This window comes from Cheilinus undulatus, linkage group 1, assembly GCF_018320785.1.
Source record: "Cheilinus undulatus linkage group 1, ASM1832078v1, whole genome shotgun sequence".
NCBI classification, from domain to species: domain Eukaryota; kingdom Metazoa; phylum Chordata; class Actinopteri; order Labriformes; family Labridae; genus Cheilinus; species Cheilinus undulatus.
In genome coordinates, this window is record NC_054865.1 from 22973984 (window position 1) to 23001868 (window position 27885).

Genomic DNA, 27885 nt, shown 5'->3' on the forward strand with positions numbered 1-27885 from the left:
TTCACCAATATCCTTCCTAAGATTTTTATTGACTTAATTCTTAAGAAGGTCAAGAAATGTCTTTGATAGATTCATGAAGCTGTTCTTAAACTGCTGATTTTTTTCCCAACTGTGCTCTATGTATTTTAAAGCTACTTTTTTTAGCCTTTCTGCCCTTACAGGGGTAAGAGAGTGGGGTTGTGACGTGAGGGAGACAGGAGCCAGACTTGAACCTGGGCCACCTGTGTACATGGGACACAACTTAACTGCTTGGCCATCTGTGTCCCCCTCACCAGTGTTCTTAAATGAGAAATGCCATGTGCTCATAAGCTTGAAGTTTGCCCCTTTTTGACTGACTTTGCTTAGAGAGAAGCCGCCTTAATTCCCATATAAGGGCATGGGACTGCAGGGCTGTGCTAAAAAATTATATACAGCAATATATTGTCATATGTCCTTGTCGATATGTGCATTGATACAGGTGTTAGAGAATCAATAAGTCTGTAAATGCTGTGATGGTGGTTTTGAAATATGCATTCCCCCATGGTGCAGCTAACAGAAAAGCCAGCTGATGGCAACAGATGCTAGACTGCATGATGCAGCTCACACCTCACACCAAATCCCAGGTGATACTCACTCCAGTAATATGGATCAATGTGTCTACTGCCAGCGAGGCTAAAACTGAAGCTACTGGGTTATTTCAGGTTTCTTCAAACACCAGAAACTCAGGGGTTGGATATGATTTATGCAAGCTGTGCAGTAAACAAGGTAAAACACCAACGCCAATCTTTGTCAACACACAACAGCAGACTAATTAGCAGTTAGCAACAACAGCTATGCTCACCGGGCTAGTCTATGTCATCCCAACCAGCATTAAATGATGCTGTTAAGTCAAATTTCCCTCAACCTCTGAACAGGGTCAGGAGATCATAAGCAGCACTTTATGCTTTATGTATAATGTGTTAAGCCAAAGAGTATCACTGATAATGATGGCCTCAGGCAGTTGTTGAAATACAATACAATACAATACAATAACTTTATTTATCCCCGAAGGGAAATTCATTTGTCTGGAGTCTCATCTGTTTATGGTAGAATTATATAGTCTTATTGCTGATGGTATGAAAGATCTTCTATATCTTTTCTTCCTGCAGTGGAGAGAGAGGAGTTGTCCACCACTGTTGTTTTTTTGGTCATTTAGGATGATATGAAGTGGCAACAATGACAAGTTTCATTTAAGTCCGTGGGAATTGGTTTGCTGTAGAGTCCGAGTTGGCGTCTTCTAGGGGTGCACGGTATATGTGGTAGATGGTATAAATGATATAAATTTGGCCTACAGTAGAGATTTGGACTCTACCGACCAATCGCGATAGCGCTTGTTAATGATGTCACTGTATCTGCCTCAGTGTGAGTTAGCAGGTAAAAACGTGTTTTTTCCTCTCAAAGTCAGGGTGCTGTCTCTGTCAGCCTGCCTGGGGCTGTAACACAAGCTAAGTGCTGCTTTGGCTGGTCACAGAGGCCAGTGCTGCAGCTTTTCCTCTTACAACGGCATAAACAACCGTTTAAAAGTCTATTTTAACTTATGATTTATGGCTAACTCAATGCTAATATGTGTTAATAACACCTGAATTTGTATTAAAAAGCATTATCTCTTTTTAATTTTTTTAAAACCATGATATAATACCGTTATCGTCAAAGGTAAGAAAAATACCGTGATATGATTTTGAGGCCATACCCAGGCCTAGCGTCTTCTCCTTTTCTCAGTGGCAGCGTTCACTACTACCTGAGTCTTCTGACATCATTTCAAGGTGACACAGTCCAATTTCGCGCGCACTGCTGTCATGGTGCTGGTGGATGTTACCTTTTACACAGTGATCTTTGCTGGGGTTCTTTTGCTCATGTGTCCAGTGATTTGTTGTAGTTTTTTATGTGAGACACATTTGCACCATGAGTGAAGTTATTTGCTAGTTACATATCCTGTCTGTGACTGTAGGTGCTCCTAAAGGATGCATAGAGCATATTCTTCATCACCATGCATTGACACAGATTGCGTGCATCAGCCCCCTCTTGTCATAGATTTTCAAGAGTTACTCCAGCAACTACAGCACTTTCAGAAGTGTAAAATATTTGTAGTCGGACAATATTGACATTTAAAAGTATTAAATTGAACTGTGTACTTTTTTCATCTCTGGTACATTCATTCTAAAATGATGGACCACGAGACAGATTTTTCATTAAAATACATTAAAAGTTCTTGCTTTAGTGCTTAGTTTATATTCATACTTTAACATATTGCAGTTTATGTCAATCATTGCAAAATGGCAAAATAAAAGTTGACTTAATTTAAAGCAGGTCTTTATTTAAGTTTAAAGTTTAAATGTAAATGTGCTAAATTAGTAAAAATACAGTATTGTGATTTTGCGCTGGCATATCAGGACTCAGATGTACATGAGACTGCTCTGGAGTGTCCTCGTGTGCTCATGTGTTTTAGTCCTTGATGAGAACAAATCAGAGTTGGAAAATTTAAGTGAATGTCAAAATTTTCTTGAAAAGTGCACAACTGGACCAATTAGTGAATGGGGCCCAATATCTTCTTCAACATCATCTTGTTCTCCTTTTCTTCTTTGTCTTCCTGTTTTTGTCTTATTCTAATATTGGAACCACATTAATATCTTTACAGTGAGTGTAAAGCTACTGCATGGAGATGGTTTACTATTCTCAGTCAGGAGGATAGAAACAGGAAAGCAGCTAAACTCACTCAACTCAAGGCTAACAAAATCCCCCTACCAAGACCCCTACGGCTCAATCAATAGCACATATCACTTTATTTTGATGGGCAATAAGTAAAACATCAGTGAAGTTAATGACATCAGATCCATCAGATACACAAAGAACAAAACACGATTTTACCCTAAAAGAGTTTCAGTGTTTGTTTTGTGTTGAAAAAATTGAGATGGAGCACTCCATCTAATCTCCTTTTAACAAAATAACAATAACAGACATTCAGCTATTGTTAGGCATAACAGATAGAAAATCTGGAGCAATGCAACCTTGAAAAAGTGTTTCACACCCTCACAAAGCACGGTCACGCTCCCAGAGATCCACAGGAATTGGATTTCATGGGTGAGATAAAGAGAGGAGGTTTGCTTCAGGGGCTTAGAGCACATCATGTTTAAGATACATCCATGGAGGGTTTTTTTTCAAGTTATAGAGAGGTGCTGAGAAGGTCAAAACAGGTGTAGATAACAACAGACATGCGTCACTGAAAGCTTTATTGGTCAGGAAATTATTTTCCAAAAAAAGCTGAAAATATAACTTAATGTAAGAGTTTGATTTTAGGAGCTGAGGAGCTGAAAGAAATGAAATAACACACCGCTCAGCCTTGTTGATGTTTGTGTGAGTGCTGTTTGCTGCAGCCTGTGGGTCGTATTGATTTTTTCTGTCAGCCGGATAGAGTTTCTGCCAGAGTAACATATTACATCTGCATTGATCAGGACTACTTGTCTGGGAAGCACATGTTGGAGGTGTAGGACGGGCTGCATTGTTGCTCCACAGACGTTGCAGCATGAGACTCAGATTTATCAGCACAATAGAAAGATTTAATCACCACAGGTACTTTAGAGTGTATTTTGCATTAAAGGCAGCGCTTGATCCTCTGTGGGACATCAGGAAATACTTTTATTTAAAACTAGCAGCACAGACCAGATTGTCCTTTTTAATAAACCCATTAGAAAGATGTTGGAAATGACTGTAACTTCATACAACCTTCCTATAATCTACTAAAATTCTACTTGAACCTTCCAGTTAAGTGGTTAGGGTTAATATACTCTAAACTGTATACAGAACACCTAAACTGTCTTAAAGGTGTGGTTCTGCACATGCTCCACAGTTTCCATGCCATGCTTTAAGCCAGAAGTCAATCAAGTCAAACCAAGTCCACAATTCTCCACATCTGTAGGATGTGTTCGAGTGACTGCACAGAGACAAACATGCCTGCCAAACTAGACGGGACAGATAAAGTCTGTTTTAGAAATTGATGTTTAAGTACCTGTACTATTGGAATTAAAATCAGATTATCTGTTGAATGAGTGACCATAGAAACTGGCGATTTTCAGTCAAGTGCATCTGGGGCTGTATTTGTATTGGTTTGCTTTTTCATTAACCCTTTATGAGGCATGGAAACATTTATGACTTTAGTAGACTTCCTTCGTGGCCTCCCCCAAACTCTGTAATACAGTGGAACCAGAATGATTTTTCTCAGCCAATCATTGGTTATCAGCATTGTCACGGAAAGTGACATGACACTATCCAACCAATCAGCAGGGGCCCAGAGTATCTCAAAGTTCCTGTTTCCTCCAGAACTTGTAAAATGCAGTTTTACGTACCCTTTGGTCCTAAACAAATGGCCCAAAACATATAACTAACCATGATAAGTTGATGAAACTCACACATTATAAAGGTCAATCGTAGTGCTAAATGTTATGTTAAATTTTGTTTATGTAGGATTTCTAACACTTACTGAAATTCTGGTGTGAAAATGGAGGAACCATGTTTGGATGCGTGCTCATTTAGGGGTGTAAAATGTTGTCTATATTAGATGTATTGCCAACTCAGCTAGCAGCCGTACTTGGGGTATTCTCTTGACAAAATACTTATTATAACAGTGCTCTATAGTGTGGTTGGAGGTGAGGTTGGTTACACTGCTGGATCATATACAAGGGGTGAAACAGCAAGTACATTTCCTGCCACATACTGTAGTGAAGTTGATGATATTCTGTAAATATATTGATTCTCTCCCAGTGCTTTTATACTCATGAACAGTCATCCAGTTAAACTTGTCAAGTTATAACTGTAGTTCAACTTAACTGTGTGCATGTGAAAGTTCTGCATTTTCTGTGTATTTATTTATATATTTGACCGATTATGTCGGAGTCTTGTTATTTTGTGTACAAGGTATTGTTTTACATTTTTGGTTTTAATATGTGTTTGATCTTAAATGGCGTGCCAGTTGAACTTAAAACTGAACTGAATGTTCACACCACCAAGATGCAAGATGCAACACAAGAGATTGCAATCTTTCTAAGAAGTCATTAAAATCATGTTAGTAATTAATCCTTGATCGATGATACTAAGTATGCACAGTGAGTCAGCTTGCATCAGAAATAAGAGGATGGTTTGTTTCCAGTCTCTTTCAAACCAATAGCCGTTATATACAAGAAATGTTCAACTAGAACAAAGGGGCAGCAATTCATAATGAAAGCTGAGACAAGTGTTCAAATTTTCAATCACTAAAGGGAGATGATATAATAACAGTAAAAAGATTTTGGGAAATAAAACCCAGGTTTTGAATACATTTTAAATCAAAATGGGATTTTCTCTCATTAAATTGATTCTGTATTTATCTGTTCTATGGTACATTTAAGTGACTGACACTCAATGATATTGTCTTTCATCTGATATAAAGGGCACATGAATCTTTAAATAATCACCAGTGATTTCATCTGATACATGATAAATGTATTTGTCCCATCTCTGATTTGAATGAATGGGGTCTACTGTGGGGGTTTTGGTGGCTCAGCTCTGGGATCCTCATGCTGCAGTAATCCAGAGAGGGTTAGGATAAAGCCGGGCTTCGCCTCACTCTCTGCCTCCTCCCTGATCAGATGAGATTAGGAGAGAGCTAAGGAGCTCTGGGGGGAAGGCAGAGCTGAGGAGGGACGCTGAGAGAGGCGAGGCAGGTGGGAAGCAGAGAGGCTGGTTTACTCTAGACTCAACGCGGAGTATTTTTGTTGGTGCTGTGGATTGGAGCCAGCTGGACAAGGTGTGTGATGGAGTAGCTCTGGATCTTCTTCTCTTTTTCTTGAAGGTATTGTGGTCTTAAGTTGCTCTTTAAAGTGTTCAGTGTATACTCTGTGGTGGAAATCTTCAATGAAAAATAGACGGAAATAACGCCCTCCTTACTGGTATAATTACAAATCTTCTGTAAAACTAATTTTTGAATCTAATGTGAGGTGAATCTAAGGTTTTGTGCTCCCCACTCTGACTCAAGCATCTTCCTGAAATTCTGTTTTGAAACTATCACTGTAGGGCTGCAAGGTGGAACAGCGTTTAGCGCCGATGCCTCACAATACCTGGTTTGAATCCTTTCTGGTAGAGCCTTTCAGTGTGGAGTTTGCATGTTCTCCTCATGCATAAGTGTGTTTTCTGGGTCCCTCCCCTAGTCCAAAGACTTGTTAGTGTACAGGTGTCTCTGAATTGCCCATAGATGTGAATGTGACTGCTTGTTTGTATTTGCCAACCATTTGCCGTGAATGACAACCAGTCAGGAATGTACACAGCCTTTTCACACAATAACAGCTGATAATGGCTCTAGCTGATCCCAAACAGGATAAGTGGTATAGATCAGTGGTTCTCAAACTTTTTTGCCCAAGGCACACCTAACATCCAGCCAAGTTTTCAGGCACACCATATTTATTTCCATGCAAAACAGCCTATCTAACATGCGTTAAAAAATAATTTCCTAATATTAACTTAATCTGTTAAGTACGATGTCATCTTATATCTAATATAAGCCAAATGACAAATAATTATCATGATATTGTCTACTGGCTGTTTTTTTTTTTTTTCTTCTTTTTTCTTTTTTTTTTTTGGTGGGTCTTTCTCATTAACAGCTCTTTGGGGTTTATTACGCTTAAGGAAACGAGCCATTTCCCCTCGATTTCCCTCACAAAACTGTCAATCAAGCCCTTAGATGTGTGTCGTTCTAACAATCCCCCCACCCGCTGATTTAACAAACTGCAAAGACGGAGTTCCTTTTAAGGTGTTACAGGGATTTTTAAATTAGGGGAATAGAATTTGCAGTCGTACATGGAAATAAATGTTTATAAAATACTGATAATGTAAATTAAAAAAAAGTCAATCATGTGTTGCTGAATAGTTGTAAATATGACTTATAGAAGCAAAAAAATCTCACGGCACACCAAGACTCACCTCAGGGCACACCATTTGAGAACCACTGGTATAGATTATAGACGGATGGCTGAATGGATGAATGAAACTTGATTGCTGTTTGAGACAGTTATTATATCTGATAGGACATTACAAAGTGTTTTCAACAAAAATCAGATTTGAAATAGTTTTTGATTGTGCTGTTGTGTTACACATGTTGTGTACTGTTTTTCATGTTTTTTTTGTATAAATCTTATGATGAGGATTTTTATATGGTCCTTTATTGTAACTTGAGTAGTTTTACCTGTCCTCAGTGACTTTGCAGATAAAGAAATATCTCCTGTAAGTAGAAACATTGAAATAGCATAAGCAAGGCAACGGATGTTGGTCAGATTTTTGATTCAAAACTGGGGTGGAAATTGACAGAAATGTTCATGAGAGGAATGCCTATTGGAGGAATGATTTATCAGGTCTGGACAGAAAACACTACTATAGTCTATTGTACAGTCAGATTGTCGAAAAACTTTTTATGCATTTGGATACAACAGTTGTTAAAACAGAAAAACCTCCATTATTTATAATTTACAGTCTTGAAAAGTAACAAAGCTTTAAACAAAGAAAAAAAACTCACTAATTTAGTTATATTTTCTAACCAAAAGAAAACAAACAGTGGACATTCAGATTCACAGGCCAACAAATAGTGACATGGATTTGTTTGCTACTTTTTAAAGATGTTAAAAAGTATGTACTCTTAAAAACAAATGGAGCAAAAGAAGTGGCAGCCAATGTGTAACAGAAATGATAGATTTGTTTAACATTGACATGCTACAGCTGTTGTCTTGCAATTTTCTGACAGTTTTTACACCGACCTATAGAAACAAAAATATGTTTTAATTTTAAATGTTTAATACCTGCTTTTAAAATTCTGGCATGGCATTTACTCTATTGTGCTCTAGCCCTTGAGCAGGCAGTACACGTTTTCTCCAGAAAATAAACCAGTATCTCACTTATCCAGTGTTCCTTGATCACCTGCCAAGGACAATGTTTTGTCCATACCAGAATGCAATGATAGTCTTTTCAGGAACCGTCTGCAGGTCTTGATGTTCCATCTGTATAAGTGTCAAAAATCTGTCATGCTTGTTAAGTTTTGCTCATGCTTAATAAGATTAATGTAAGTTTTCTTTTAATGCACTTGCTCATATATATTCCACTGTGGATTAAGTGTCTCTGTGTCTTTCTTTTTCTTTTTCAGGAAGCCATGCAAAACTGACGCTGGAGTGACAGAACTGACAGAGGAGCTATGTTATAAGGATTGTTTGTTGTGTACTCTTGACCACCTGGAGCCTGTTGATTTTTTTTTTTTTTCTTTTTTTTTTTGCTGAGAGGAAGTTTTTACAATGGGGAGGAAGAAGATCCAGATAACTCGGATTGTAGATGAAAGAAACCGACAGGTCAGTCTCTTCTCCTTGTATCTCTGTTGACATTTTTGAAATCTAGTTTGATCCTTTGCTTATAGAGAAACCCATAAAGACCTCCACCTCATCCATGCAGCACAGTGACCTTACTGCTGAAGCGAACTGGATGGATGCTGTCAAAGTTGGTGTTACAAGTCCTCTGGTGGAGTCAGGATCATTAGATATACCAATATAGTGACATCATCGATAGGGGAATAATGGACCATTTGCTTTCTTTTGAAGAAAACAAACAAAGTGGGTTATTGATACCTCTGCACATATATTCATGTAATGCATAATCAGCGCCTTTCTGCATACCTTAAAAACTTTTTCCTCACTGCCTTAGTCTGTATTCCTTTATAAGACAAAATATACATTTCTGTCTCTGCAGCAGTTACATCTTTAAGTTAGTACTTTTACATGTTTTTGTTGTTTTGTGTAGTGTTCTTTATATGTTAGTTTTCTAATAAGTTAGAGATGTGTGCAGTTAGTCAGCTGGTTGGTTAGATGTGGTCATCCTCATTAGTCAGTACCAGCACCACTAGCCAGCTCAGCTTATCATTCATATATTGCATTTGGTTAAATGTGCTGAAGCTGACACACAGCTAGCTGCTGTTAATCCAATGGATGTATTTTTTTTCTTCACACTCTCTTAAGCGGATATAAACCAGCACAGTAGACCGATGACATCCCGTAGCTCAGAGAGGTATTGCTGTACTTTGAGCGAGAAAACTGAGATAAAGTTGTAGGTGGACTGTCGTGAATTGCATACAGCAGCTGATCAGAGCAATGCATAATCAGGCATGTGGACATTAATATGACAAGAGGTCTGAATGCTGGTGATGCTAGCACTGCTAACATTGGCCATACTTTGACCCACAGACTCTGCGATCTTGTGTTTACAACTGTGATATTTCTTTTGTTCATGTACTGGCATCGTTTCTCCTTCTATAGTATTTTGCATTTATTCTATTCTACGTCTCCTTATAGTTTGTGCAGTGGTTTGTGTGGTACTGCTAGCTGTGCAGAAAATTGTCCTTGGGGGATGATGAAATTACCCTTGATCCTTGAATGAATTGTGTATACTCTTACTTTGAGACTGTTCTGAGATTAAATTTCTATTTATTAACTTTGATTAGTCACCTAGGAACATCCCTACTGCATGTCTTAAAAGGTTTATTCACACTTTGAAGGGATCCCTCAAGGAACAGTCCATGATCCTCTTATGTTTCCATCAGAAGCCCTTGATTCCTCCAGGCTGTTTTACTCTGGAGAGTGCAGCGGTCACAGCTGGTGGCTAGGGCAGTAATTTGGGGTTAGCTGGGTCCGGACAGCACCCTGTCATTAGCAGGGTGGGTCAGTGTCAGGGACACACAGTGGCCTTCTCTCTTCACCGTCTCCTCGTGCAGCCACACTGCTGGCCACTGGAATCCCTCTCTGTCTGTCTCCTCTATATATATCACCCCCAACAGCACAACAAATACCAGCCTGTCTGGAAGGAAGGCACAGGCTCTGGAAATAGGGATGTGGCTGGAAAATAAATATCTAGGCTGATGTTTATATTTGATGTTTGGTTGTCTTTGCCAGTGTTTTTTAGAGAGACACAGCTTTGGCTGACTTGCTTCACTAGAGCGAGCTTTATATTTAGGTTCTAGTGCTCTATTTTTGGAAGTTGGCTTGTGTTCTTATTTAATTGGTCAAGTTTTATTAGCTTATTTTTCCCTTTTTCAGAATGATCACATTATTAATCAACATACAGAATATGAAGCGAAGTTATGTATGTAGTTCAAAACTATTAAAAACTCATCCTTTGTTATCTTTAGAGTTATGATCACAGTACTAGTATGGACAATTTAAGTCAGTGTGACAGAAATATGTCACCACACTCTTTATCCAGCAGAGGGCATTATCTGCATTTTAATGAACCAGCTTTTAAAAGTATGAATAACTTAAATACAATGGATGCAATGACTGCCCAAAATTCTGTTGCTTTATAAGCGGATTTTATGCCGTGCAAATCCAGACTCTTTGGTGTTTACAAAAATTCAGCATAACAGAGTATTCGCCTTTTTTGGCAGAGTTTCTCATCCATGCTTATTTTTTTTAGATTTCTAATGTGCACTGCATCATGTAGTTTGCCTTCTGCTGCAGCCTGTCAACTGTATAGTTAATGGGGCCGAGGCTGATGAGCCTCAAATCTGCCATCAAAGCATTTGTGACCATATCAGCTCTGTAACATCTGTATCCATGCATATATTTGAGAGCACAACATTATACATTATATTGCAATATTGAATAATTGAGCTACTGTTAAGAGAAGTTGCTTTAATTCGGTCAACTTCTCTAAATGTTTCCTATGTTAGTGCAAGTGGTCAGCTTGGTTAAACATGGACTTCACTCATAATCTCTGGGGTTGAAGCCGTTTTGCAGAGAACACTTGGCTCAGTTGACATTTCCAGAAACAAATTAAACTGTTCTTGAGACAAAATATGACATTATAGCAGCCTCTCTCTATTGGGATGGTGTTAAAATGTTTATGCTCCTTCTCTTCTTGGCTCCCTCTGCTATAAAATATAAAAAGCCAAGGTGCTATCATGCATATAAAGGAACTTTCTGCACCTCTCTGGATAAAAGCCTCCAAAGGGGGCTGGAAGTGGGAAGCAGCTGTGAGTACCCAGGTATAACATATTTCACTAAGACACAAGTTTGAGCTGACAGAGGCTACAGACCTCACGCTGATTATGTTGGCTATCTGACTGTAAAAACGGTTTACAGTGAAGAAAAGAATTAGCCAAAACAAGAAAGCCTGCGAAGACTTGTACGATATCATATTGTATTGTACTGTATTGCATTATATTATTCCTGTTTCTTTGCATCATATTGTATCACAGAGTCATTTAACCTTTTTCTTGCCCAAGGCACACTGTATCCATTTCCATTTAAAATAACCTCTTTACTTAACATACAGTATGTTACAGTATCTCCAGCTCAGTTAGGACCACTTAGTCAAGGAAAACCCACATTGGTCACAGTTGTATCATTTTTATTTTAATAGCAGCTATTATTATGTATTTATTGCCGTCATTTGTATATGGTGGTAAGACTGTTCTATTATTCTGCTGCCCTTCCTCGAGCCTTTGTGGAAAGCAGGAACAGCACATGTTCCTACTCTTCTTGTGCCTACAAGGAAAGCCTGAGGCAGGGAGAGAAGCAGCCAAAAACCAAGAGCAGAGCAGGCATCGGTGACAACAGAAAGACACTGAGTAAGTCAGATGTCGCATCATGGAGGAGCTGGGGTGGAGGAGGGTTTCAAAAGCAGCTTGCAGAGGGAGCAGCAAAGACTAGGTAGCCAAAGTAGCTTAAATATGGCTGCATGTGTGCATTTAACCAATAGGACACTTAGCGAGAATCAGCTGGCAGTCAGCTGATGAGAGCTCAGTGAGATCAGCTGATCTCAATGTAATAGCAGCGCTTGAAGCCATGGTCTGCTTGAGCTAATGCTATATACTCAATTTGTTATAGTTTAAGTGATAACATAAGATTATACAAATTCCTACGGCACACCTAAACTTGCCTGGGATGCTGTGCCAGACCATTTAAGAACCACTGCGTTATAGTATTTTATCATGTATCACATAGTAACGTATGACATCTTATGGTACTACATAGCATCGTATGGTATTGTAGTGTGTTGTATTATGTCATATTGTATCTTATTGTACTGTATTGTGTTGCATTATGTCATATTGTATCTTTATATTTTGTATCATATCATTCTGCTTACTGTCATATCAATTGTATGGTATGGTATCATTTTGTATCATTGTATCCTGTCATATTGTATCTCACCAAATCCTATAATTTTGTTTGGTGTTACGGATGATGATAAAATTATTCCCTTCCCCCCACCCCCCAGCTTCCCAACCACCCTCCCACCCCTCCACTGACAATATCACATTTTATGGAGTACTTCCCAAGTGCTGTTAAAAAGAGCACGGGATTTAACACAGCTTTTCAAAGCATCCTAGTTTTGTTTTAACTGCTTACATTATTTTACTTACACAGAAATGAAATGAAATGAAATGAAATTATTTCCCTCAAAAACAAAAACTAGCAGGTTCAAAATTATTAGCTCCCTTTAGAGCTAACTTTTTTAAACCATAGCACAAGTCACTGTTATGCAATGTTTACTTTAGCTTTGTAATGCTCAAAGCTTGTAAAATCAAGTTAAACTGAGGGTTATCTTACATTTTACATACAGTCTAAAAACTTTTGTGAAGGTTTGAGCTGTCACTGGAAAAAGCATCATAGCAAAAACCAAAGAAATCATCAAAGATCATCAAAAGGGTGCAATTGATTTTGACCCTGGTAGAAATAATGTAAGAATCTAAGATATAACCTTACTTTGTAAAAACTGAAATTTTAATAGGGGGGTCTTATAATCCCTAGATGGTATCATATGGCATCATATCATATTCCATCATATAGTATTGCATAATATTATACGATATTGTACAGCATTTTATCGTGTTATACGGTACTTTATTGTAACATACAGTATTGCATTACACTTGCACTTATCAATCAACGCAATCTAGGATTGTCACAGTACTAGTATTTTATACTTCAGTATGATGCAAGTGATATTAAACAATCTTTTAATACCTCTTTAACAATAATGTATGTTGTCAACACCCAATATTGAGTCATTTCTTGATGTCCTGCACACCAAAATATTGCCATCGTATTTGTGCAGGTTAGATAATGCTCTCTGTCTCAGTGGGTGAAGATCTATAGCTTTACAAAGCTTTGATACTTCTTAACACTCTTGATCAATGAAATATTGGAGATTGTTCATAACACAAGGTATCATAAAGTATTTGAGTTTAAAATTTTTGACGGCCTTTTAGCAGATATCTGGAGACAGTGTATTAGCTTCAGGGCTGTGTGGAGGCAGACGTGAAAACTAAACACCAGATACTTATACAACACTGCTGCAAGTCTTGGAGGTGAGAGGTGTGAGAGTTTAAGGCATTTTTTTAGATGAGTGTTGTCATGAGTCAGGATCCCAGAAGTCTTGATGGAAGGAGGACGTAGCCAGATAAATATGAGTCACTGCAGGGAGTCAGCTGCACACCAAAACAAGGAGAAAGTATGATCCGTGTGTTCTTTGAGTTGTGTGTGGGTTCAATGTGAGATCTGCCTTGTACAACCATAATTTTATTTCGGCCTCAAAGTGGTGATATTATTACTGACAGTGTATATAATACAGCTTTGTAGCCTTGTGTTTTAAAGGTTTTTTCAGATAAAACAAGGCCTTGTATGGTGTCCAAGTATAACATTTGATTGTCGTCATCAAGGAAGGGAAAATATTTCTCTATATTTTTCCACACACATTTGTCAACACTGTAGGTGCTGTATTCTTGTACACATAAAACTGTACATGTGTGAACAATAAGGGCCACATTTTTCAGACATTTTCCTCTCAGCAACCTTTCTTGTGTTTTTTAGAATAGCTGATCTGAGAGCAAAGCAGGAAATATTGAGGAAAATTCACCACAAGAGGAGGGGAATAACATATGTATCATACCCTGTCACAAATTTGGAAACAGCTAATCAGTATCTTATCATGCAAGTCAAACCAGTGTGCCTCCCTTCTTCTTGTGTGTCAGATCTTACCTCCTCCGCCTCCTTCCTGGGTGACACTGACATACTTTGAATCAATTTTATCAGTGTCAGAATGTGTGTGCAGGTTTTCGTGTTGGTAAGTGCAACAGCAAAAATGAAACCAAAATGAACGCTTTCTTGATGGCATGATGGTTGCTGTCTGCAACCATTAGTTAATTCTTATAATAGGGAAGTGAGCGGTGTAATTGCACGTTTAACATTATGTGACAGTATAAACAAGAGTCCTCTATAGCCACATCACTGGAACATCTGCCAGGACTATCAAGAGTTAAATCAGCATCAGTTAAATTGGCACATCTGAGCCTCTGTCTGTGTGTTGAAGCTGAAAGCTAACAGAAAACATGAGTTGGCCACAGTATCATTAGTCTAATAATACTTTATGATGATAGCACAGTATGCTGACTAATACTGTAGCTATGCTTTATTCCTTGGAACAAACAACTCATGTGTGTCAGTTCATTTTGAGGGGTGGGGGGATGGAGTAGCGGGGAATTACCCCCATGATTCCCCTACTCTTGATGTCATTTTTTGTTCTTTTGAATGAGAGCCTGCTGCAGCAGAATTTACATATTATGTTTTTTAGTTGTGAAACTAGTTGAGTTGCTCTTGCCAAATTTTTATCCCCATTCCCAGGACTGGACAGTGTGACATAAACACTCTCTGGCCACTTTATTAGGCACACCTGTTCAATTGCTTATCAACCCATATAGCCAATCAGCCAATCACATGGCAACAACTCAGTGCATTTAGGCATGTAGACGTGGTCAGTATGACTTGCTGAAGTTCAAACGGAGCATCAGAATGAGGAAGAAAGGGAATTTAAGTGCTTTTGAACATGGCATGGTTGTGGGTGCCAGACAGGCTGGTCTGAGTATTTCAGAAACTGCTGATCTACTCGGATACTGCATGTGGAGCGGGAGCAGCCACAGCTGACACGATGGCCAGGATGTCACCTGCTGTAGGTGATAGATGGGGCCGCCTCAAGGTATACATGATATAGGTAGGCATCGTGTTTAAGAGCCCTGCCTTAGACAAACCCAAAGGGTTTTTATTAAGGGCCAGAGGCTGGACGGTGTTAAATATGAGCATCAATCAGAATAATTCCCCATTATCCTCTGCTTCTCTCTCTCTCGACTTGCTCGACCAAACCCTCTTTTATTTTACGCATGGCCCTATACAGGTTAGAGTCAGAGAATGACACAGTGGTCAGCCTCTAAACTAACTTCTAATTAAAGGTTTGTTTATGAAATAACTCTCTGTTGATGTTGCAAGTGCTGTTGTTTAGTTAACGAGCCAATACATGTCTGCGTTTAACGTAGTCATCTCATACGAAACAGGTGGACAGACGGACAGCAGTACATGATGGAGACAGAAGGAGAGATGACAGAGATAGTGACCGTTAGGAGTTAAAAAGCGCAGCACCATATTGCAGCATATTGTTAGAGTAAAAACATCTTTAGGTTACAGGTTTATTTTGAAACTTGTAACCTGAATGTTACCTTCTAATTAAGTTACTGTTACTATGTGTTTGAGAGAGCAGAGGTTTGTTCTTTTAAATAAGACTATAAATATTAGCCAGGACCCTGTCAAATGGTACAAAATAGATGCTTTCTCTTAGAGTTTTTAACTGTAGTATAATTAATTTCCATCAGTGGTGTCTAAAACTGTGGCCTGTGGTCCAGATTTAGTTTTGTTTTATTTGTGTTGTGGCCATTTAGAGATGTAACAGACTTTTTGTGTATTGTGCTACAAGTTTCGTCTTGTGCTACAGGACTATCAACCTCTGGAGCAACAGTGCTATGGGCCAACCAGTGAATATACGCCCCGGTTTTACTTTTCAACACTTTTTACACGTTTTTTTTTTTTTTTTTCTGGGGAACTGTTGCAATATCACATTTGAGGTTATAATGTACTGAATATCAGCACTGCCGTGTTTTAGTCAATGCAATGAGACTTAAGCCTGTGCCAAAGATAAAATTTCAGTACACCCCCCCCCCCCACCCCCCCCCCCACACACACACACACACACACACACACACACCACCCCCATTAAAACATGGTGCCTTTCATGTACAAGCTATGGAGACCTGTGTCAAGGATGCTCGGGATGATGTATAGAAATCAAGAGAGAAATGTGAAGAAGCTTGTTCTGGCTTCATTTAAACAGCTTATTTTTTCTGTTTGAATTATGGTTTTGAAAAGGGATAATTTCTAGTACTCATCCTGACAATTATCCTCTACATTGTCTCTTGTGTGTTAATGACTAGCTCATGTTTCTTTGATTAACATTTTTGTTTTATTTCTGTTATTTAGGTGACTTTCATGAAGAGGAAGTTTGGTCTGATGAAGAAGGCGTACGAGCTCAGTGTTCTGTGTGACTGTGAAATTGCCCTCATCATCTTCAACAGCTCCAACAAACTCTTCCAGTATGCCAGCACCGACATGGACAAAGTCCTGCTGAAATACACCGAGTACAATGAACCCCATGAGAGCAGGACCAACTCTGACATTGTAGAGGTGAGTGGCTGTATCTTAGTTTAAAAGTTGGTCTCCTTATTCTGTCATCATGCCAGTGTTAATGCTAGAGAGCCTATGTCCTAAGAAATAGTGTTATATTCTGAAAAGTTGTATTTATACGTGCAGGAAAAATTCAACTTTGTATCTTTGTTAAATCAAATTTATGCTCTAATTTCAATATGATTATAGATATGGGAAGAGCCTCCTGTCTGTGTTTATTACCTCCGCCAAGGAGGTTATGTGATCGGCAGGGTTTGTTAGTTTGGTAGTTTGTTTGTTTGCATCATAACTCAAAAAGTTATGGATGGATTTTGATGAAATTTTCAGAAAATGTCAGAACTGGCATAAGGAAGAACTGATAAGAGTTTGGGAGTGATCCGGATCACCGTCTGGATCCAAGAATTTTTTAAAGGATTCTTCACTATTGGGAGATAGGGCTAATGGCGGAGGTCTGCGCTTTCCAAGTGCTTTTCTAGTTTCATCTGCATTTCTGCATGTCTTCGACTCTTACGGACATGGACGTAACACTGTAATACCGCGGGAAATTGTTGTGGTGATGTTGAGTAGCGCACCTGGCAGTTCAAGGCAGAACAGCAAAACACAACAAAGAAAACAACTGGAGAATGGAGGGACTTTTTGATGGAAATGTTGTGAGAATTACCTAGGAATGATAAACAAATGAATGATATACAACAAAGCACCTGAGCAGGTATCAGCCATAAACTGAATGTCAGTTGCATACTCTCTGGTTGATGACTTTTAACTTCTACTCCATGGAAAGGACACATGATGGTTGGGGTTATAAAGGTTGAATCATTTAAAACCTATTGATCTATTCTAACCCAAAGGAAGCTTAAATGAGCCTTTACTTGAGCTTGGTTGTTCCTGGAATCCCATCTTAAGTATACATAATGCAAATATTGTTGAAATTGTCAGTTAAATATGAGATTACATAGAGATATAATATAACGAAAACATTTCTAGTCAGAAGAATGGACTTTTTAGACTTTATTAGTTGACAGAAACGATCCTATAATGGTTCAAATTAAAATAGGAAACTTTTTGGCGCAAACAGAAAAAATATAATGAATGTGTTATGACTATGCATAGCTGCTGTCAGACCTTTATACTTTCAGTGAATCTGGTTTTGTTATGGAGGAAGTGACTCACAAATAGATTTTTGCTGTACTGGCATAATTAGAACTGACAACCAAAATATCACATCATGAAATTTCATGAAATAAATAAAAAAAACCTGCCCACAGGTTGGTCTTCGGACTAGATTGTGAGACTGTTTATGAAGTATTTACACAGCAGTCATCCTGTCCCATTGGAGACGCAGACAGAGATAAGATCCAGCTGTTATCCGGTTTTGTGGGGTCCTGCAGCGTCATCAGGGTGTTGACGCTGGTACTGTTGCATCATGGTCCCTGAGCAGCGCTGTACTGTCTCTTACAGCACGCATTCACTGCTGCTGCCATTAAAAATGAATGGTCATTGTGACTCACGTTCTGCCTGTTTATGTAAGTCTCTAATGTGTGTTTGTCTCGCTGAGAGCCTGAATTTGTTGCTTCTGCTCACACTCAAACACACACATGCGCTCTCTCCCTTCCTCTCTCTCTCCCTCATAAATGCTGAAAAAAAGAAAACTCTCTGCAAAAAGGAAGCAAAAACTTCCCAAATTAACTGTGTTTATTTTTCAAAGTGCTTTTTTCCTTCTTCCTGAGTCCCTGGAGGAGAGCAGACACGTTTTCAGCAGTTTTTCCTGCCCTTAGTTGACTCTAGCTTACCAAAATCACAAATTCTTAACCTTCCTTTTAAATCTAGATTGCGCTATAAGGAAAATCACAATCTGATTTGATCCACTATGACACGACATGATACAACACGATGTATACCAGGTGATTTCAGACCACATTGGTAGCAGTGCAGCACTGACTTCAATGTTAAATCTGAAAGTCAAGATACATCTCTTCACATTCATTTTAAAATCAAGACACTGGTATGAATTGTTTCACTTTGTCAGCATGGACATAAGAATTTTCTTGTAATTAAAACATATTAAATTATAAACAAGCTGTTAAAAAAATTGAATAACTTGCAAATAACTGTCAAGATTCAGAAATCTCAGATTTAATTACATATCCACAATAAATAATTAATGAATTACATATATTACAAATGTTTAATTACATACGCAGAAACTAGAAGGTTCTCTCAACTCACTCCCAGAACAAAACAAAAAGTTGTTATATGCTGATGTCAAATTCAAAAGTTCAGATGCTGTTTTGGCTTCATGACAATGTTACATCTTAAGATGCATCAAAGTGTCTTTTTTATTATTTAATTTTAGAGTGGCATTTGTTTTGTCTTGAACCAGTATTTACAGTTCTACTTGAAGCATTTACCACTGAATGACTATGTCCGTGGGCGTTAGTCTTGGTTATGCCACAATTATGATCAATGACTGCAAGGCCCACTGAAGTTATACGCATCTTGTTTGCATGCCTTTCCCTTCCTCTTCCTTCTCTTTGGCCTCTGTGGCCTTGTTGACCTCCTGTTACTCACTCTTCTTCTTCTGTCCCTGTTTTCGGAGTGCTCCATATTTCCCCTAACACCATGCCTTCAGGCCTCTCTTATACTCTTACACATGATCGAAGTATTCGTCCCATTGAATATGTAGAGGAGCGATATAAGTCAGACTAATTAATAATCAGGGTGTTGCATTTTAAAGGCCAGTGATTTTAGGTGAACAAAGTGCACTAAGTGATGAAATTTGTGTTGAGATGTGCAAAGTTGATTTAAGATAATACTTGCTGATCCCCAGAGGGGATATCAGAGTGAAATCAGTGAATGAAAAGAGTTTCAAGTTTTTAGAATTTTGTGCATAGTTCCTTTTTTTTGCATTAAGACAATTAAGAAAAACTGTAATGGGGATGTAATTGACTCTATGAGAGCCCATCGATTTACTTCATCATCATTATCATCATCATCAGCCTTTATTTAAAGCTCAGGGATCATTGAGGTTCCCCTCATTTACAATGATGTTGATTTACAAAACTAAAAAATAAATAGATATAGGATAATAAAAAGTAAAATTCCAGATTATTAGCACAGTTAATAAATATTTTACTCAGAGAAACAATCACAAACTGAAGTGAAATTATTTGAAAGAACTGACTGAAATTGTCTCAGGGAAATGAGAGTGTTAATCTTAAGTGTGTTGTAAAAGATTCCACATTTGGAGCACAAAAGCTAAAAGTGGATTTTCCTTCAGAGTAAACTTGTGGTACCTGAAGCTTTAGACCGTCAGTAGAGCAAGGTTGGTAAAGTCCAGAAGACCAGTTTAGCATTGATGTTATATAAGGTAGTGTACATTCATTAAGAGATTTATAGTAAAGATATACAGGTGGTTATCAAGCCTCTGTGCCAGAGAAGACCAACCAGCTTTGTTATACAGAACACTATGATGAGTGTTATAAGGATCTCCTGCAATGAATCTAAGAATAGAATGATACAGAGTCCAGAGATTGAAGAGTGGAAGCAGCTGCATGTTAGTAGACGATATCGCCGTAGTCATAAAGACAGCCTCAATAACACTTTTTCTACTGTTAAAAGGGAGGATAGACCTGTTTCTTTACAAGAAACCAAGTTTCTGACAAAAGTTGCAAACAAGGTAATCAATGTGCCATTAAATGTAAATGATCCCAAGATATTTATAAACAGTTACTCTTTGAGTATCAGTACCAGCCCTGTGGAGCAGCTTTTATTAAGGGTAAACACTCTGAATAGCTTTCACACATTGTAAACAATCCCATAGGTAGATCTGGAACCAATTACAGATCATGGAGTCAAAGCAAATATTACTGTTTGTATGAGAAACATTTTACAAACTAGTGGCTATTTGTCACTGCCATGTGGCAAATAGCCCTCCAAGATTTAGCAGCCAAGTCTGCCTACATTCAGCCCTGGGCAGGTGTTAGTTTGGACTCTGTTTAGGTCTATTGTGGTTGAAAGTCACAAAGATAGGGATTTGTAATTGAGAGCAAGCCATGACCCAAAAACAATCCCTGTTATATTGTCCAATACACTTTAAAAGAGCCTTTTTTTCTAAATTTGGCTTTTCTTTATTTAAGAACCACTGAATTCAGATCAGTTAAAACAATTTAGTAGGAATGACTTGATTAGGAAGGGAGCTGTACATCATGAAGAATGGATGTTTGGTATTTGTGTATCGTCTTTACTTTTTTGAACAAGAGGTTTGCTTTTTATTCAAGATTTTTTTGAGTTGAATAGAAATGTGCACATGATACAGTGCAACCACAGCTGTTAAAGGCTGAATTCATCCTCTTGGCTGTAGAGAAATTTGTGGTCAAAGTTGTAAACATACATCCTTTATATTGGCCATAATGATCCTAGCTGTATTGTTTTTTCTTCTGCTGTGAACCATAAGCAAGCACCTGTGTCATCTCTGTGAGCGTTTAGCCAGCCTTGATTTGCCTGCTATGAGCCTTTATTTGTTTTAACCCTCAAGTGTCACAGAGATGCACGGGATGAATAAAACAAAGCATGGAAAGTGAGAGGGTTGATGTTTTCCATATTGGTGTGTCAATTTGCAACATTTCGACAAAATATTTGACTATGTGTAAAGTGAAACCCCCACAGGCTGAAACAGACTCTCAGCGAGGTGAGGGATCAACAGAAAGCTTCTGTGGCTTCTTTGTCGGTGTTTGGTGTTTGCTGATGATTATCTCTTACATTCAAACACACAAAGGATTAAATGTTTCTTTGTCACACACAAGCAGTCTGCAGCGTTAACATGTCCAACATACAACTGTGTCTCTGTGCATTGTCTGGGATATTAAGTATCTTCTAGAGGCAAACTGAAGTCTAAACTCCCTCTTTTGTTACTAACCCACAATTCTGCTTCTTATTATGTCATTGATGCAGGATACAAATATCCGTGGTAACAAAAATGTAATAGCAGTTTAAATCAATATTGAGATTGTCATTACTAATTGTAGTTATTAATGAATTTTAGTGACATTTTATCATAAACAATTGGTCAAACATACGCCAGCAAGGGCCCCGAAATAGACCCACTGTTCCACAATCTGTACTTGAACATAATAAAGACATGAATGTCAGGAAATATCAGTGATCAGTATTCATCCTCATCTATAAATGTGTTTTATTCACTATTTTAGCTTCATTTGACAGCTTTTGTAATTAACACTAGGATTTGGCAGTACCCAGTTTTTTAGAAACCTTCCCATGAACTTCCCCCTGTCTGCTCTGCCCCTCTGTGTGCAATGGTGCATATGTGCTCTCTTTTACTTCCCTCCCTCTCAGAGGTTTTATGGGAAATAATAATCCAAAACTATTATTAGACAGGATGTAGAAATGTGAACTTAAGTTTTTGTGTGCTTTCAAGCAGATAGACCTTAATATTTCTTGTTTTCCAGCCGTGACTTCACTTTGTAGGAAGGTAATAGAGAGTTACAGACTACTTTAGCTCCAAAAATAGGGATGGAGATCTAAACCCAGGTCCGTGAAGACCTGGTTCTATACTTTTTTTAAAACCCAAAAATCAAAATTTGGTGTAAGATGTATCAAGCTAGTATTTTGACACATTTCAGATAAAGGGAATATTGGAAAATTGAAGCAGGCCATGTTGCGATTTAATCTAATTTGCAATTAATTGCCCTGCCCAAATTGAAAGATACAACGTTTTTGTCTAACTGATCTTCATCAGGTATAATTGCAAAATACAAACAGTTCATTATACAAACAAAGAGACTGGCTAGCTCTTCAATGATCCAATCAGAGGACCACTGGGATTAGTGATCACCTGAAGCTGATTAGGGCATCATCATACATATTCACATTTCATAAATAGGTAGACGTTTATAGAATGACATTCTAAAATAACAGCAATAAGGACACTGGAACAATATAAATCTTGTCAAGGCTTATGCAGAAAGGTGAAGGCTCAGTGGGTCCCACATTAAGTGTTCCCTATGTTCGCCTCTTTGGGATTGGCAGTTAATTAGCAAACTAAACAAACTGAAAGACAGTTCCGTACGATGTGTTCAGGTCAGTTCGGAAATCAGAATGATGTACATGAATTCCATGATGTGTTTAAATGTCCCATCAAGAAAATGATAATTTTGTTTTTGGGGAAAATTCAATAAATACAGTTGTGAAGATGAGGAATGTGTTTGTATTTGAGGGATGTAAAATAGATTTAACAGATTGAATCATAACCTTTCAACTCAAACCCTACTAAGCTTTACCCCTCTGTTAAAATGTATTGTCATCATTTATTCTTAGAAAATCAATGAGGAGTATTTATAATGGTATCCATAAAAATGGGCAATCTCAATCCTTAACCCAAAATAACCAACAAGTACAGATGAATGTTATCCACATATCCCATCAGAAAATTTTAACACAAGTTGTATTGTTTTAAAGGTTGTTGATGGTTTTAACTTTAATTTCAGATAATTTCTCATCACGGATTCATCCCCAGAAAGAAAAATTAAAATGGTTTTGAGCTCACATTACCTTGGATCACATTACAACCAGCAGCATATTTTATAGTTTGACTGGAGAGGAGACTATATGGTGGTGCCATCCTGTGACACAAGAGTAAATATTGAGGCAGCTTTTTTTAAGAAATTATGCCTACATCATAAATAAGAGTTCTGTTATTGTTTTTCTAGCATCTTGACACACAGTGCTAGTGCTGCTGCTGGAAACAGACACACAATCAGAAGGCATTTTTTAAGGCAATATTAAGGCTTTTTTAGATACCCTGGGATACTGTATTACCATAATACAGCCCAACCTTAAGAAATACAACTAAGGTTAATTGTTGGGCCAAAAGATTTCTTCAACACCCTGCTGTTTGCTGTGCTTTTATTTTGTGTTTGGTTTCTGTCTTATGCTTGTTCTTTATTTCTTGTCTCTATACAAGAAACATGATTTTATTTTGAAAGAGGCAAAATAATCTTCAGCAAATCAAAGATTATGGCAATAACTTAATAATGAAATATACAAAAAAGGAAAATTTTTTATCTCATGTTGATCACCTGATCATAGCAGATGAAACTCTCTAAATGATGACTGTATTAATTGGATTACTTTATTAAATGTACTGCCAATGAATATTATCAACAGAGTATGAGATATGCAAGTTAGTCCAGCCCTTTAATGAGAAGCAAGTAGGAATGTTGGCATAGAAGCTACATAGCAGTCTGACCGCTGCAGTTGTAATTCAGCTAATTTTAAGTAAATTGATCTTAAACCATTGTCAGGTTCAGTCATAGCTATTTTTATAAGATTTTCAGTTCTTGTCTTTGTCTGCATACCATGTTGCCTCTGTTTTAGTAATGTTCCTGGGCTGCAATGCATTTGCTCCTCATATAACCCAACTTAAAAAACTGTCCTTTTTTAATAGCCTGCCCTACACATTTGCAAATTCCATCTGCCAAAACATAAAAAATGATGGATTTTTTTGTCGTAGTTTAGCGGGATAAGACCGTCTTTTGACATTCATTACAGACACTTTTCTTCAAGAAAAAGTGTCGTATCAGCTGAAGATCAAAGGTTAAAGTGGAGAAAACTTGCTTTTAATGCCTACAATAAAAGCCAACTTAAAAAGTATCAAAGGCCTAAATATCCGACTGATCTAGCAGATGTTTCTTTTGTCACAATAACAAAGTAGGTTTGTGTGCAGTAGGGTTGAATTTCAGGAACAACAGAGCAGCTGTCCAAGGTATGCAATTCAGTGGTTTTAGCCTGCAGAGCACAGATCTATGAGAAACAAACCAGAAAGTGAAAACTACAACACACTGAAACTGCGGCATAGTGGTGTAGTTCAAGTGAAGTTCAACAGGATGCCTCTTAAAATTATTTAGTGTAAAGTTTACTGACTGTGTGAGCTCATCTACCAGAGATGTGTAGAATCACATCTCAAACACTCCCGTACCCGCTCTATTCTTAGCTTTCAGGGCAAACATCCAACTGGAAAAGACTCACCAGAGGGGGAGAGGGGGTCTTATTTTATCTTTGATGCAGCCCCAACAGAAACAAGACATCAGCCTTCACATGTTAAGATGCTTAGTGCTGCAGCTCATGCCCCATGGTGGCAATGATCCACATGCCTTTGGAGGTTCACTAAAGCCTGGTTTGACATTTGAGAAGATAAGGAGACACACACTCTCAGATCCTCAAACAGACACTTTAAGATAGTCATCTGTGCCCAGACATGATGTCGTGGTTTAAACAAGCATCACTGGAGCCACATATAGCACGGCAAATCTTGGACTAAATCCCACCAGACTCCTCCTGTCCTCCAGGGTCTACTTTGTGTCCCTCTGTGCCCTAATACTCTCCACTGCTCTGTGGAGGAATAAACTTTCAAACAAACTGGAACCCTCATTTTTAAAAGATGACTTAAAAGCATCCTAATTAATTTAATCTGTACCACCATCCTCCAAAATTATAGCGGCTTCCTTTTTCTGTATGATAAAAACAACATAGTGGAGTGAAGTGAAATATTCCAAGTTTTTTTTCCAATCTTGATGATTACAGCTTATAGCTAAAAAACAAACAAACAAAAAAAAAACACTATCTCAAGATGTATGTACACTGTGGAAAAGTCAAATTTACAAAGGTTTAGTGAGCCTTTGTTCTCTTTCTGGTTCGGTTCACATAACCAGAATCATGGGGAAAACTGGTGACTTGACAGATGTCCAGAGGACAGTCATTGACACCCTCCACGAACAGGGTAAGCCACAGAAGGTCACTGCTAGTCACTACTACTCTCAGAGGCTGAATTAAAGCATATTCATGAAAAGTTGACAGGAAGGGAAGAGTGTGGTAAGAAAAGGTGCACAAGCAACAGGGGTGAGCTTAGCCTTCAGAAGACTGTCAAACACAAGCAGATTCAAGAACTTAGGGAAGCTTTACAAGGAGTGGACTGAGGCTGGAGTCAGTGGATCAAGAGTCACGACACAGGTGGGGCAGGAGATGGACTATAAATATTGTGTTCTTAGTGCCAAACCAGTCCTGAACCACAGATCAGGGTCTTACCTGGGCTAAGGAGAAAAAGAACTGGACTGTTGCTCAGTGGTCCAAAGTCTTATTTTTCAGATGAAAGTATATTTTGAATTTCATTTTGAAATCAAGGTCCCAAAGTCTTGAGGAAGATCAGAGAGACCCAGAATCCAAGGTGCTTGAAGTCCAATGTTTTCAGATTCCATAGTCAGTGATGGTTTGGGGTGCAATGTCATCTGCTGGTGTTGGTCCACTGTAGTTTAATTAAGTCCAGATTCAGCTCTGTCTACATGGAGATTTTAGAGTACTTCATGCTTCTATCTGCTGATTTCCTTTTCACTTGTACAGTGAAGCCAAAACTACCAGAAACGGGTTTGCTGACAATGGTATAGCTGTGTTTGATTGGCAGCCAACTGGTCTGACCTGAACCCCATAGAGAAACTCTGGACAAATGTCAAGAGGAAGATGAGAGACACAAGACTCAACAATACAGACGAGCTGAAGGCTGCTATCAGAGCAACCTGGGCTTCTGACACCCCAGCAGCACATGATTGGCTCCATGCCACGTTGCCTAGATGCAGTCATTTGAAAGTCATTTAAAAGGAGCTAAAACTAATAACTGAGTGGATAAAAGATCATAATTTTCCAGACTCTCAACATTTCTGTATGATAAATCATTTTATGGACTGATGTTTTGATATTCAAGTTTGTGGAGTTTTGATATCTGTGAGCTGTAAGCCATTATTAATTGTCAATATTTAAACAAAAGAAAGTCTTGAAATATTTCATTTTGTAATAATGAATTTAAAATATATATAAGTTTTACTTCCTGACTTAAACTGAAGGGGAAAAAACACTTTTTCATGATATCCAGATTTTTTTTAGATCCACCTATATGATGATGAAATTACAATAAAATAAATATGACACTTGACTGATTGATCAGTCAACTCTTGGCCATCTCCATCACTGATGGCTTCACTGGTGGGTGACTTCAATGAGACTACACCCATGTATTTTACAGGCTATGACTAAACTACAGGCTAAGGGATTTCCACTAGGCATGACAGTGAAGTGAATGGTCTACATACTGTAACTGACAAAAACTGAATTTAAGACGATAACATTTTTACCTTTGAAACAGTTCCTCCTCCAGTTTGTTTGGAAGGCCGACTAAAGTTACACCTGAGTCTTAGAGGAGCAAACTCCTGATCCTGAGCAGATGAAAACTTTATCACTCCAGCTGTTGTAATATGGCTCCTTTCTCTTCTTATCATTAATAATAATGTCTGAGTCATTAGAAACATCATAGCCTCAAGAGTCCTTTCATCTCGCTGTAATATTTATAGCCCCTGCAGGGCCTCAGTACTCTGTCACATGCAGCTACTTTAAAGGTGAGGATTGCAAACTGAGAGCCAGCCTGCGATCAGTCCTGCTTCTCTTTGTCTAAGTTCAGTTCATCTCTGTGGCAGCTTTCAAACTGCTTCACAATAAAATATAAAACAAGATAAACAAGAAACAAAGCATAGCAGAAGGCAGTGCTCAAGGAGCCATAGCCAATAGCCAGCTTGAGCTAAAGCCTGCCTAAATAAATGGCTTTTCAGTGGGTTCATTAAAGAGTCAACAGACTTTCTATAGTATTAAAACAGAGGTGAAGCTGTAATTTTGACATCTGGAACAAAATATAAGCCACAACTTTTAGCTCCAATTTGAATATTTCTCTTAAGAAGGGGCATTTGTAATCAATTTATTTTTAAAAAATTATAGGACCATTTTAAAACATATAACCTGATTTTATCTTTTGTATCTGGCAGGCTGATGTTTTATTAAAAAAAAGATTGAAAGAAAGCACACGGTGACACATACAAAGATCATACATACTAAAGAAGTATACGCAGAAGCACACAGGAATGCCACAGCTTTGTCTTTTCAAGGCTCTTTGAGTTCATTTCCACATGAACGAATGAATTTGAATTTGAATTTTATCTTTTAAAGAGCGGGTGAGGATTTAAGTCACACCGCAGCACTTCTACTTTACACCTTTTGAAAGGTGTGAAAAAAGAGGCCTTTTTTCTACATTGGAAGGCCTCATTGCTTCAAATTTCTGAGAACTTCTTGACAACACCTACTATTGCTGTGTAACACATTTTGTTTCTGGCCATACTGCTTTCCTTAATATTGGGGTAAGGCACAGGTGCGTCTTAGCTCCTACACTCTTCAACACCTGTAAGGTGGCACTCTG

The 27885-nt window shown here is 38.1% G+C and overlaps 1 protein-coding gene across 3 annotated transcripts in view; it reads left to right on the top strand.

Annotated features, from left to right (window-relative positions):
- LOC121513608 (myocyte-specific enhancer factor 2A-like) overlaps positions 1 to 27885 on the top strand; it is a 97792-nt gene that overhangs the window by 33746 nt on the left and 36161 nt on the right. For 2 of the 3 annotated variants that reach the window (XM_041793465.1, XM_041793455.1), the window contains 2 exons: positions 8174 to 8372; positions 16377 to 16580. In XM_041793465.1, coding sequence (XP_041649399.1) covers positions 8319 to 8372; positions 16377 to 16580 — 258 coding nt within the window. In that variant the 5' untranslated portion in view covers positions 8174 to 8318. The remainder of the gene's footprint in view (positions 1 to 8173; positions 8373 to 16376; positions 16581 to 27885) is intronic. The other variant, XM_041793475.1, reaches the window with a different exon arrangement.